The following is a 14,366-nucleotide window of genomic DNA, read 5'->3' on the forward strand; positions in this document are numbered from 1 at the left end:
TAATTTGTCCGCGGGTGAACAGACGTGCTACCAACGGCCGAATATTGAACCTAAAATAGATGAGTAAAGAATTTTTTCTGTATTTTACTATATATATATTAGAAGAAATATAAATTCATAATAATGAAAATAGTCATTGATTTTAGCGGTTACTACTTTAAAAATAAATTTACAATAAAAGAATTTTGTTTGTGCCGATTAGTTAATTTTAGAGTGATAACTGAGCCAGTAATAATCGCTAAAGATCCGCAATTTTCTGTTCCGTCGCAACCGTACACTAATAGTTACAAAAATTTTATAGATAAATACGGTATTAAAAACACCCGTAATTTATATCCATTAAATCGATTACGTCAAAAATTGAGGGTCATACTTGCTCACAATGATCTTATTTACGTACGAAATGGTCAGCAAGTGAGTGAATTAATGAGTTTTCTCAACAACAGTAGATATTATCGTAACAAAATAAAACCATTGAGTGATTTAGGTTTCAAAGATAACTATGAATTAACTCAAACAAATTGTCCTCATCATGTTAATAAATCAAATAATTATTGCGCGGGTGATAATGCAAAATTCATGGCTGATTGGTTAGTTGGAAAATTAAATAAAATACAATTACTTAAAAATATGCAATTGGTTATTAATTTCAGCGGATACTATGATTTAAATAATGAATTTATAATAAAAGAACTGAGTATTTATGGATTAAGTAATGACGGTTATGTTATTTATCATAAATTATATGTGACTAAACCAGCAAATGATTTAACTGATAGTTTTATGAATGAAGTCGATAAAAATAATTACAACGATATTTATTATGATAATTTCGGAATTAAGTATGAAGATGGTAACTATGATTTATTTCGTATATATAAAAAAATCAGTAAATTATTAATGAAATACGATATTAAAATAATTTATGTTAAAAATGATTATTATTACAATCTTTTGAGTAAAATTATTGAAAATATTAAAAAATATGATGCTGAAAATATTAAACGATTTGACGTTATTTGTTTGGAAGATTACAATTATATTGATACATATGATACATATCCCAATTGTGAGTATCATAAACATGAGGATAATAACAAAAATATATGTGTCGATAGCAGGGCGGTTACTATGGTTTATTGGATACTAACTAACGAGTTTTATAAATCTGAGGTTAGGAATCGGTTTTCTGGAATTACTTTAAACGATGATATTAATATTTATGGGAATGATGATATCGATGATGAATTGGTTAATCAATTTACAATAAATGATAGTAATGAATTGCCATCAATCAATTCTGATGATTTAGAATGGTTATAAAACGATTTTAATGATCTATAAAAAATTAATCATAATAACTAGGAATTATTAATTGCTTTTTAAAAATTACGTTTTTTTTCTTTTTGTAAAATGATAATAAATTTTTGTAATTATTCACAAGTTCTGAAAATTTATTAATCTACAACTTTTTCGATAATTTTAAAACCATTTGATTTATTCAAAAAATTTACCTTCACATTTACACATTCTTCCGAATAATTCTTACGGACTACTTGACACTTGAATACATTCAAGTAAGCTTTAATTAAAAACTTCGATTGAATCTGATTCAAACTTAATCGGACCTCTATCGAATTCAATCGGCCAATTGGAATGTACTCGTGAGCGTTTCGAATTACCGATTGATTTTCAATCGGATTCAATTGAAATAAAATGTTTATTATTTTCTGATTGAAATTTTGTCATCAGATTCAATCAGAAAATAATAATTTTTTATCGATCATTTTTCCGATTGAATTTAATTAGGATTTTTCAATCAGATTCAATCAGAGTTTTTAATCAGGAAAGATTTTTTTTCTTATTGACTATTGACCCATAAAAATCACGTGCCAGATTCTGTTGTTTAGATTCTTTGTTTTACTTAAGTGGGGATATTTATGTTCAATACAGTCAGACGCTGGCAGCATTAACCTAAGGCTCACGCGGCTAACTTCAATTTATTCGCGCCACCAAACGTTAGAATACAGAACTTAAGATGGATAAATTAAAAATTTTTTTTTTTTTTTACTCTCATTATATTAGAAGAATAACGTAAATTTATAATAATGAAAATAGTTATTGATTTTAGTGGCTACTATTATAAAAATAAATTTATAATAAAAGAATTTTGTTCGTTTCGAATACATCACTTAACAATAATACCTGAACAAACAATAATCACTAAAGATCTAATTACTTCTATTCCATCGCGACCACAAAATGAAAGTTACCAAAAATTTATTGATAAATTCGGTATTAACAACACTCTTAGTTCATATGAATTAAAAAAATTACGCGAAAAAATAAAATTAGCAATAGATAGAAATAATAATATTTACGTACGAAATAGACAACAATTAAGTAAATTGATAAGGTTTATTAATGATGAAAGGTACGGTTGTAAAGAAGTAAAATTAATGAGTGATTTAGGTTTTAATGATAGCTATGAATTGACCGAAACAAATTGTCCGTATCACAGTAATCAATCGAATAATTATTGCGCGGGTGATAATGCAAGATTAATGGCTGATTGGTTAATAGATCGTAAGTTAAATAAAATACAATTATGTAGAAATATGCGATTAGTTATCAATTTCAGTGGTTATTATGATCATAGAAATAAATATAAAATTAAAGAACTGAGTATTCATGGATTGAATGATGATGGTAATATCGTTTATCATAAACTATATGTTACTACACCTGCATACAATTTAACTAGTTTTATGAACGAAATTGTCAAAAATAAATACAATGATATTTATTATGATAATATTGGTATTAAATATGAAGATGGTAACCGTGAATTATTACGTACACATAAGAAAATTAGTGAAATTATATTGAATAATGATGTTAAAATAATTTATGTTAAAAATTTTGATTATTTCAATCTATTGAGAAAACTTGTTACAAATATTAGACGATTCAATGTTATTTGTTTGGAAGAATGTAATTATGTTGAAAATAATGATATTAATTTCGTTTGTCAGTATCATACACATGAAAAAAGTAATAAAAATATATGTGTAGATAGTAGCGGAATTAATATGGTTAATTGGATACTAACCAACGAGTTTTATAAATATGAGGTTAGAGATCGGTTTCATAAAATAGAATTAACTGATGATATTGATGATGAATTGGTTAAAAAATTTATAATAGGTGGTTATAATGAATTACCGTTACTTAATTCTGATGATTTGGAATTATTATAAAATGATTTTGATGATCTATAAAAAATTAATTATGATAACTTGGAATTATTAATTGTTTATTAAAGAATTACATTTTTTTCTCGTGAAATAATAATAAATTTTGGTTTTTGTAATTATTTACGCTTGGAAAATACATTAATCTAAAAATTTTTCGAAAATTCTAAAACTTAAATTTATTTAAACAAATTTTTCTCTACCTATGGGAAAAAATAATTTAGTTTTTGGCAGATGGTCAATGATTTCAGATTTATTACATGATTTCTATAGATCTCCGTAGATCTTCGAAGATTTTACAATACTATCAATAAAGATTTATTGAGATTTCCGCAGATCTACGCAGGTTTACGAGTTATAGATATCAATCTTTTTATTAGGGCTAAAAAAATCACCTGAGATCTCTGATGATTTCCTTAAATTTTCTAAAATTTTCGTAGGTCTCTTGAAAAAAAGAATCCTGGCAATTACGAGATCTGTATTGAACTTCTAAGAGAGTATAACATGAATCTAATTTTCAGAACAATCAGATTTCGGTAGACTTACTGAAGATCAACGTATATCTGAATTATTTTTTCCCGGGATATATTTTCAAATTTGTACGAATAATTTTTACGGTCCTTAAACTTTTCATAAATTTATAAAAAATTTTTTTTTTGTCATGATTTTATATTATATTTTGAAAACTTCCAGTGCACGGCCCATGTTTATTTTTAGCACTTTTTGCACTCAAATATTCAGTAAGAATTCGTATTTTACACTCAGATGCTGGCAACATGAGCCTAAGACTCGCGCGGTCAACGCATATTTACTCGCGCCATCTGATGGCAAAATAATGACCCTAAGATAGATGAGTGAATATTTTTTTTTCTATTCTGCTATCGTTATATTAGAAGAACTAAATAAATTTATAATAATGAGAGTAGTTATTGACTTTAGTGGTTACTATTTTCAAAAACAATTTACAATAAAAGAATTTTGTTTGGGCCGATTAGAAAATTTAAGAGTAATAACTGAACCAATAATAATTGCTAAAGATCCGAGATTTTCTGTTCCGTCGCAACCGTTCAGTAATAGTTACAAAAATTATATGGAAAAATTTGGTATTGAAAACACTAATCATTTATACCCATTGAATCGATTACGTCAAAAAATAAAAGTCATAATTGCTCAAAATGATCTTATTTACGTACGAAATGGTCAGCAATTAAGTAAATTAATGAGTTTTATCAACGACAGTAGATATTATTGTGACAAAATAAAACTATTAAGTGATTTAGGTTTTGATGATAGCCATGAATTAACTGGAACAAATTGTCCTCATCATATTAATAAATCGAATAATTACTGCGCGGGTGATAATGCTAGATTAATGACTTATTGGTTACGACAACGTAAAGTAGATAAATTGAAATTATTAAAAAATATGCTGTCACGATCGGAGTGAGTGAAGGCGACGGGCGAAAGGGTTATTTTAATTTATTATTTAATATCGGAATACCGAATTATCTCGTTCTATAACTCAACCAAGGAGTTCGATTGAACCGTCACGTGGCTAGTGTGAGAACATATGAGTGATTGGGCACCGATCATTAAATTATAAGTTATAATATGAAATTATTTTTATTCTGTCATCCAACCAAGGAATTCGGCTCACGTGGCTGATATAAGAATGTTATAATTTCGTATGGTTTATAACTTATTTGTCTATTCGTACCGAGCGGATGTACTATAGACTGTCCCGTTCAATGACCTGCGTGGCGTTAGGGTAGGTCCGGGATTTTTGAGCGAGAGGGATATTGGGTCGGTGAATATGGGCCCTCGAGAAGACCGTGTTCTTTCTCTGTCTTACTTAAATTTACTATGACTCAAATTACAAGCACTTGAATGCCGGAGAAAAAGGATAGTAAATGAAAAGACGAATGTATATAAAAAAAACATGTGTAGTATATTGATAAGTTAAATTTTACATAAAAATATTATAATTTTAGACTTACCCAGAAGGGTTGATATACCTGCACACACACTCACTCCAAATTCACCAATTTGAATTTGTGCACACAGGAATTTACAATGTTTATGACAGTTTTATTGAGATTCACAGGTTGAATCTATTCAAACGAACGCACTGCACGCTGAACCGAAAGGCCGGCTTTGCCTTCGAGTGAATTTGCTATGATTTTTAGGTTTTTATTAGCTGAATTAACTATTCCCGAACAAGAACTCCGATTCGGACGTCACGTGAAGGGGTTTAATTAATTTTAATGCGAACTCAAATGATTTTATTTTAGGTATCCAACCTAGGAGTCCAGATGCCTAGGCGAAGGACCGTCACGAGGAAAGGTTTTAAAAATAAAATTTAAGTCGCGTAATTTATAATTTTTAGTAAAAGAATCGAGTTGCGTTTATCGATCTAGGAGTCCGGTTGCCTAGGCTGTGGACCGTCACGAGAGCGAATTTTTGAAGTCGATTCAGTGAGTCTTACTCGCAGATGGATCCGACAAAGGTTTAAATTACAAAAGTAAAGAAAATTGAATTCCGGTTATCGATCTAGGAGTCCGGTTGCCTAGGCTGTGGACCGTCACGAGAACGAATTTTGGAATCTTGCTCGCGGATAGATCCGACAAGGGTTTCGGTAGTAGAAGTAATGACTGACTTTGATTATTTTTCATGGGTTTATATAGCAAGGGTTTAATAGAAAAGTGGGGCTGAATGATGTCACATCTCTAAGACAAAAGTGGGTTAAAAAAAAGGGAAAGAAAAATAAAATAGAGAAGTTTTGATTTTTGACAGCTGAGAGTAAAATATGAGGTTCAAGGGGTCACGGAATTTGATAGCGACCGGATGCAGATAGAAAAATAACTCCATGGTGGACCGTGGGACACCTTAAAACAATGTCTCTTTGACAAATATATGATGACATTTATTACCAATATTTTAGATGTCCTCAAAGAAAATAATTTTTAAAAAACAAAAATCAAGAGGGAAAAATTTCCATATAGTGAAAAGGGGAAAGAGAGGTTTCGCGGGGTACCGTGAGACTTGGTCTCCATGTCAAATATATGATGACTTTTACGATCAATATATTATGTACTCTAGAAAAATATAATTATTTTAAAAACAAAAATAGAGAGGAAAAATTTTTGGTGATAGAAAAAGGTACCGAAAGGTTCCGCGGGATACCGTGGGACTTGCTGGTCATAGTCGTAGAAATTTGAGTCGAACTAGATCAAGGAAATATCTTGATGAATTTATATGACATTTACGATGACATTTACAATGATCTGAGGGACTCGCGGCGGACATCTGGAAAACATTGAGTCGGTGATCTCATTGCAAGGGACCGGCCGTAGCGTTGCAGCTGTGCATAGAGGAAAGAGACATACTACTTTTCTAGTGGTTGTTCCTATTCTCGTCTCTCTTTCTCTCGTGTTTTGACCGTTCATACGTACATACTTTTCTGTGGGAATTCAGAACAAACCCAAAAAGAGCTAGATGAATATATAGGTGTGAAAGAATATACACATGAATATACCCTCACATATACGTACACGCATTTGTATACATATTATTGGGTGTGCTTTGAACTACGCAGTCAAATTCTTATTTTAATAAAAAAAAAAAAAAAAAAAAAAAAAATTAGAAGAATTAAAAAAAATTAAAGTACGGTTAAATCGCGATCCATTTGTAACGATCGTTACAATGCAACTAGTAATTAATTTCAGTGGTTACGATGGCTATGAAAATAAATTTACAATCAAAGAATTAAGTATTGTTGGGTTGAGTAATGACGGTAGTATAATTTATCATAAACTATATGTTACTAAACCAGCGAATGATTCAATTAATAGTTTTATAAATGAAACTGTTAAAAATAAATACAATGATAGTTATTATGATAATTTCGGAATTAAGTATGAAGATGGTAACTATGATTTATTTCGTATAAATTTTAAAATTAGTAAAATATTAATGAATTGTGATATTAAAATAATTTATGTTAAAAATTATTATTATTACAATCTATTGAGTAAAATTGTTGCAAACATTAAACAATTCGACGTTATTTGTTTGGAAGATTATAATTATGTCGATACATATGATATAAATGCTAATTGTGGGTATCATAAACATGAAGATAATAATAAAAATATATGTGTCAATAACAGCGCAGTTAATATGGTTAATTGGATATTAAGGAATGAGTTTTATAAATCTGAGGTTAGGAATCGGATTTCTGGAATTACGTTAAACGATGATATTAATATTGATGATGAATTGGTTAATCAATTTATAATAGAAGATAATAATGAATTACCATCAATTAGTTTTGATGATTTGCAATGGTTATAAAACGATTTTGATGATCTATAAAAAATTAATCATAATAACTAGGAATTATTAATTGCTTATTAAAAATTACATTTTTTTTCTTGTTGTAGAATAATAATTAATTTTGGTAATTATTCCCAAGTTTTGAAAATTCACTAATCTACAATTTTTTCGATTATTTAAAAACCATTTAATTTATTCAAAAAATTTAACTTTATATTTACACATTATTCCGAATAATTTTTACGGACTACTAGACACTTAAATACATTTAAGTGAGCTTTAATTAAAAACTTCGATTGAATCTGATTGAAACATGATCGGACTCTATCGAATTCAATCGGCCAATCGGAATGCACTCGTGAGCGTTTCGATTAATCGATTGATTTTCAATCGGATTCAATTGAAACAAAATGTTTATTATTTTCTGATTGAAATTTTGTCATCAGATTCAATCAGAAAATAATAATTTTTTATCGATCATTTTTCCGATTGAATGTCAATCGGAAATTCCCGATTGAATTCAATTAGACTTTTTCAATCAAATTTAATCAAAGTTTTTAATCAGGGAAGATTTTTTTTCTTATTGACTATTGACTCATACAGACCACCCGTCAGATTCTGTTGTTTAGATCCTTTGTTTTATTTAAGTGGGGATATTTATGTTCAATACAGTCAGACGCTGGCAGCATTAACCTTAGGCTCACGCGGCAAACTTCAATTTATTCGCGCCACCCAACGTTAGAATACAGAACTTGAGATGGATAAATTAACACTTTTTTTTTTTTTACCATTATTATATTAGAAGAATAACGTAAATTTATAATAATGAAAATAGTTATTGATTTTAGTGGCTACTATTATAAAAATAAATTTATAATAAAAGAATTTTGTTTGTTTCGAATACAACACTTAACAATAATACCTGGACGAACAATAATCACTAAAGATCTAATTACTTCTATTTCATCGCGACCACAAAATGAAAGTTACCAAAAATTTATTGATAAATTCGGTATTAACAACACTCATAGTTCATATACATTAAATCGATTACGCCAAAAATTAAAAGTGATAATTCATCGAAGTAATAATATTTACGTACGAAATAGACAACAATTAAGTAAATTGATAAGTTTTATCAATGACAATAGGTACGGTTGTAAAGAAGTAAAATTAATGAGTGATTTAGGTTTTAATGATAGCTATGAATTGACCGAAACAAATTGTCCGTATCACAGTAATCAATCAAATAATTATTGCGCGCATGATAATGCTAGATTTATGACTTATTGGTTACGACAACGTAAAGTCGATAAAATACAATTACGTACAAATATGCAATTGGTAATTAATTTCAGTGGTTATTATGATCATAGAAATAAATTTAAAATTAAAGAACTGAGTATTCATGGATTAAATGATGATGGTTATATCGTTTATCATAAACTATATGTTACCAAACCAGCATACAATTTAAGTAGTTTTATGAATGAATATGTCAAAAATAAATTCAATGATATTTATTATGATAATTTTGGAATTAAGTATGAAGATGGTAACCGTGAATTATTACATACACATAAAAAAATTAGTGAAATTATATTGAATAATGATGTCAAAATAATTTATGTTAAAAATTTGGATTATTTCAATCTATTGAGAAAAATTGTTGCAAATATTGAACAATTTGTCGTTATTTGTTTGGAAGATTACTATTATATCGATACATATGATATTTGGTCGAATTGTGGGTATCATACACATGAGGATAGTAATAAAAATATATGTGTAGATAGTAGCGGAATTAATATGGTTAATTGGATATTAACTAATAAGTTTTATAAATCTGAGGTAAGAGATCGGTTTTATAAAATAAAATTAACTGATGATATTGATGATGAGTTGGTCAAAAAATTTATAATAGATGATAATCATGAATTACCGTTACTTAATTCTGACGATTTGGAATTGTTTTAAAATGATTTTGATAATCTATAAAAAATTAATTAAGATAACTTGTAATTATTAATTGTTTATTAAAGAATTACATTTTTTTCTCGTAAAATAATAATAAATTTTTGATTTTGTAATTATTTACGCTTGAAAAATACATCAATCTAAAAATTTTTCGAAAATTCTAAAATTTAAATTTATTCAAACAAATTTTTCTCTACCTGTGGGAAAAAATAATTTAGTTTTTGGCAGATGGTCAATGATTTCAGATTTATGACATGATCTCTATAGATCTCCGTAGATCTTCGAAGATTTTACAATACTATCAATAAAGATTTATTGAGATTTCCGCAGATCTACGCAGATTTACGAGTTATAGATATTAATCTTTTTGTTAGGGCTAAAGAAATCACCTGAGATCTCTGATGATTTTCTTATATTTTCTAAAATTTTCGTAGGTCTCTTGGAAAATAGAATCCTGGCAATTACGAGATCTGTTTTGATCTCCGTAGATCTTCTAAGAGAGTGTAACATCAATCTAATTTTCAAAACAATCAGATTTTGGTAGACTTACTACAGATCAACGTATATCTGAATTATTTTTTCCCGGGATATATTTTCAAATTTGTATGAATAATTTTTACGGTCTATAAACTTTCCATAAATTTATAAAAATTTTTTTTTTGTCATGATTTTATATCATATTTCGAAAACTTCCAGTGCGCGGCCCATGTTTTTTTTTAGTACTTTTTGTACTCGAATATTCGGTAAGAATTCGGATTTTACACTCAGATGCTGGCAGCCTGAGCCCAAGACTCGCGCGGCCAACGCATATTTATTCGCGCCACCTAACGGCAGAATATTGAACTTAAATAGATGAGTAAAGAATTTTTTTTCTATTTTACTATATATATATATTAGAAGAAATATAAATTTATGAAAATGAAAGTAGTTATTGATTTCAGCGGTTACTATTTCAGGAATAAATTTATAATAAAAGAATTTTGTTGGTGCCGATTAGTTAATTTAAGAGTGATAACTAAGCCAATAATAATCGCAAAAGATCCGCAATTTTCTGTTCCGTCGCAACCGTACAATAATAGTTACAAAAATTTTATGGAAAAATTTGGTATTAAAAACACTAATCAGTTATATCCAATGAATCAATTACGTCAAAAAGTGAAGCTTATAATTGTTCAAAATGATCTTATTTACGTACGAAATGATCACCAATTAAGTAAATTAATGAGTTTTATTAGCGACAGGAAATATCAATCTGACAAAATAAAACTATTAAGTGATTTAGGTTTCGATGATAACTATGAATTAACTGGAACAAATTGTCCTCATCATATTAATAAATCAAATAATTATTGCGCGGGTGATAATGCGAAATTAATGGCTGATTGGTTAATAGAACGTAAAGTAAATAAAATACGATTACGTACAAATATGCAATTGGTTATTAATTTCAGCGGATACTATGATTTAAAAAATGAATTTATAATAAAAGAACTGAGTATTCGTGGATTAAATAATGATGGTAATATTGTTTATCACAAACTATATGTTAGTAAACCAGCAAATGATTCAACTAATAGTTTTATGAATGAAAGTGTTAAAAATATATACAATGATATTTATTATGATAATTTCGGAATTAAGTATGAAGATGGTAACTGTGATTTGTTTCGTATAGATATAAAAATTAGCAAATTATTAATTAATTTCGATATTAAAATAATTTATGTGAAAAACCATTATTATTACAATTTATTGAGTAAAATTATTGATAATATTGGAAAATATGATGATGCAAATATTAAACGATTTGACGTTATTTGTTTGGAAGATTACAATTATATTGATGCATATGATATTTATTCCAATTGTGGGTATCATAAACATGACGACAATAATAAAAATATATGCGTCGATAACAGCGCAGTTAATATGGTTAATTGGATCCTAACCAACAAGTTCTATAAATCTGAGGTTAGGAATCGGTTTTCTGGAACTTCGTTAAACGATGATATTAATATTGATGATGAATTGGTTAATCAATTTATAATAGATGATAATAATGAATTACCATCAATTAGTTCTGATGATTTGCAATGGTTATAAAACGATTTTGATGATCTCCCTGATTAAACAACTAAATTCGATCGTATTAAACAGAATTAAATTTTTAATTCTATTTAATTCAGATTCATTCTGTTAATTCCGTATCTAACTTAAAAATGAATTCTGTCTAATTCGGCAGGAAAACCAGAATTTTTCCAAATTAAAATGAATTTAAATAATTCTATTCGGTTTAATTCTGATTAATTCGAAAATAATTCTCCAATTTCTGGTTCTGAATCCGAATTAAACTGAATTACAACGAATTTGAAATTTTTAAATCGGTTTTATTCTGTTTAATACAAATTTAAATTTTAAATTCAGTTGAATTCTGCTTTGCAGAATTCGACAGAATATAACAGAATTAAAATTTTTAATTCGGTCGAATTCAGTTGTTTAATCAGGGTTATGGAAAATTAATCATAATGACTAGGAATTATTAATTGCTTATTGAAAATTACATTTTTTTTCTTTTTGTCAAATAATAAGTAATTTTTGTCATTATTCACAAGTTTTGAAAATTTATTAATTTAATATTTTTTCGATAACTTTAAAACCATTGAATTTATTCAAAAAATTTATCTTTATATTTACACATTTTTCCGAATAATTTTTACGGACTACTTGACACTTGAATACATTCAATGGAGCTTTAATTAAAAACTTCGATTGAATCTGATTTAAACATGATCGGACTCTATCGAATTCAATCGGCCAATCGGAATGCACTCGTGATCGTTTCGATTAACCGATTGATTTTCAATCGGATTCAATTGAAATAAAATGTTCATTATTTTCTGATTGAAATTTTGTCATCAGATTCAATCAGAAAATAATAATTTTTTATCGATCATTTTTCCGATTGAATGTCGATCGGAAATTCCCGATTGAATTCAATTAGACTTTTTCAATCAGATCCAATCAAAGTTTTTAATCAGGAAAGATTTTTTTTCTTACTGACTATTGACCCATAAAGACCTCGTGCCAGATTCTGTTGTTTAGATCCTTTGTTTTCTTCAAGTGGGGATATTTATGTTCAATACAGTCAAACGCTGGCAGCATTAACCTAAGGCTCACGCGGCAAACTTCAATTTATTCGCGCCACCAAACGTTAGAATACAGAACTTAAGATGGATAAATTAAAATTTTTTTCTTTTTTACTATCGTTATATTAGAAGAAATAAGTAAATATATAATAATGAAAATAGTTATCGATTTTAGTGGCTACTATTTAAAAAGCCAATTTATAATAAGAGAATTTAGCTTGTGTCAAATGAAACACTTAACAGTAACTTCTGAACCAACAATAATCACTGACGATCCAACTACTTCTATTTCATCTCGACCGCAAAATAAAAGTTACAAAAAATTTATTGATAAAGTCGGTATTACAAAGGCTCATAATTCGTATCCATTACATCGGTTACGTCAGAAATTGAAATCAATAATTGATCGAAATAGTATTATTTACGTACGAAATGGACAACAGTTTAGTAAATTAATAAGTTTTATCAACGACAACAAATATCAATCTGACAAAATAAAACTATTAAGTGATTTAGGATTTGATGATAGCCATGAATTGACTGAAACAAATTGTCCTCATCATATTAATAAATCGAATAATTATTGTGCGCATGATAATGCGAAATTAATGATGAATTGGTTACGAAAACGAAAATTAGATAAATTAAAATTATTAAATAAAATGCAAGTAGTAATTAATTTCAGCGGTTATTATGATTATAAAAATGAATTTACTATTAAAGAATTAAGTATTGTTGGATTAAGTAATGACGGTAAAACTATTTATCATAAACTATATGTTACTAAGCCAGTATATCATTCAAATAATTTCATAAATGATATTAATAAAAAAAAATATGATAATTATTATAATAATTTTGGAATTAGGTACGAAGATGGTAATTATGAATCAAAATGTATAATTATTAAAATTCTTGAAATATTATTTCATTACGATATCAAAATAATTTATGTTAAAAATTATTATTATCGCTATCTATTGAGCAAAGTTGTTAATAATATCAAAATATATGACTTTATTTGTTTAGAAGATTATAATTATGTCGAAACATATGATATATCCACTAATTGTGAGTATCATAAACATGAGGATAATAGTAAAAATATATGTGTGAATAATAGCGCAGTTAATATGGTTAATTGGATATTAACCAACGAGTTTTATAAATCTGAGGTTAGGAATCGGTTTGCTGATATTACATTAGACGATGATGTAAATATTGATGAGAATGATGATATTGATGATGAAATGGTTAATCAATTCATAATAAATGATAATGATGAATTACCTTTAATTACTTCTGATGACTTGAAATTTTCATAAAATTATATTCATTCGCTACTTAGAAAATCTTATAAAATTCTACAAATTTTCATAAATTTCTCATACAGCCCGATGAAAAAAAATTTTATACAATTATATATAGACTACATATAAATTGGATCGAAAAAATGGCCCGATCTAATTGTATACAATTTGTATAGAAATTATATACACTTCTATACAAATTGTAAACAAATCTATATAATTATATACAATTCTATATATTGCTATTATATAGAATTGTATATAATTATATAGACTTGTATACATTTTGTATAGAATTGTATACAATTTTTATACAGTTATATACAATTGGATCGGGCCATTTT

At 27.5% G+C, this 14,366-nt stretch overlaps 7 protein-coding genes across 9 annotated transcripts in view; 6 read left to right on the forward strand and 1 right to left on the reverse strand.

Annotated features, from left to right (window-relative positions):
* LOC130673129 (protein tincar) overlaps positions 1–14,366 on the reverse strand; it is a 49,440-nt gene that overhangs the window by 14,761 nt on the left and 20,313 nt on the right. The gene's annotated exons all lie outside the window — the stretch shown is intronic.
* On the forward strand, positions 93–1,361 carry LOC130674840 (uncharacterized). Its single transcript, XM_057480301.1, has one exon. The coding sequence runs from the start codon at positions 124–126 to the stop codon at positions 1,321–1,323; it is 1,200 nt and encodes a 399-aa protein (XP_057336284.1). The 5' UTR covers positions 93–123; the 3' UTR covers positions 1,324–1,361.
* LOC130675611 (uncharacterized) lies at positions 2,100–3,382 on the forward strand. Its single transcript, XM_057481430.1, has one exon. It carries the CDS (start codon positions 2,109–2,111, stop codon positions 3,258–3,260), a length of 1,152 nt encoding a protein of 383 aa, XP_057337413.1. The 5' UTR covers positions 2,100–2,108; the 3' UTR covers positions 3,261–3,382.
* Positions 4,170–7,661, forward strand: LOC130676066 (uncharacterized protein PF07_0021-like). Its single transcript, XM_057482085.1, has 3 exons — positions 4,170–4,653; positions 5,993–6,019; positions 6,957–7,661. Exons 1-3 carry the CDS (start codon positions 4,171–4,173, stop codon positions 7,605–7,607), a joined length of 1,161 nt encoding a protein of 386 aa, XP_057338068.1. The 5' UTR covers position 4,170; the 3' UTR covers positions 7,608–7,661.
* LOC130675451 (uncharacterized) lies at positions 8,406–9,579 on the forward strand. Its single transcript, XM_057481194.1, has one exon. It carries the CDS (start codon positions 8,415–8,417, stop codon positions 9,564–9,566), a length of 1,152 nt encoding a protein of 383 aa, XP_057337177.1. The 5' UTR covers positions 8,406–8,414; the 3' UTR covers positions 9,567–9,579.
* LOC130674915 (uncharacterized) lies at positions 10,479–11,910 on the forward strand. The gene has a single exon (XM_057480398.1). It carries the CDS (start codon positions 10,479–10,481, stop codon positions 11,667–11,669), a length of 1,191 nt encoding a protein of 396 aa, XP_057336381.1. The 3' UTR covers positions 11,670–11,910.
* LOC130675014 (uncharacterized) lies at positions 12,856–14,168 on the forward strand. The gene has a single exon (XM_057480493.1). The coding sequence runs from the start codon at positions 12,865–12,867 to the stop codon at positions 14,035–14,037; it is 1,173 nt and encodes a 390-aa protein (XP_057336476.1). The 5' UTR covers positions 12,856–12,864; the 3' UTR covers positions 14,038–14,168.

Source organism: Microplitis mediator, chromosome 1 (genome assembly GCF_029852145.1).
Source record: "Microplitis mediator isolate UGA2020A chromosome 1, iyMicMedi2.1, whole genome shotgun sequence".
Lineage (NCBI taxonomy): Eukaryota > Metazoa > Arthropoda > Insecta > Hymenoptera > Braconidae > Microplitis > Microplitis mediator.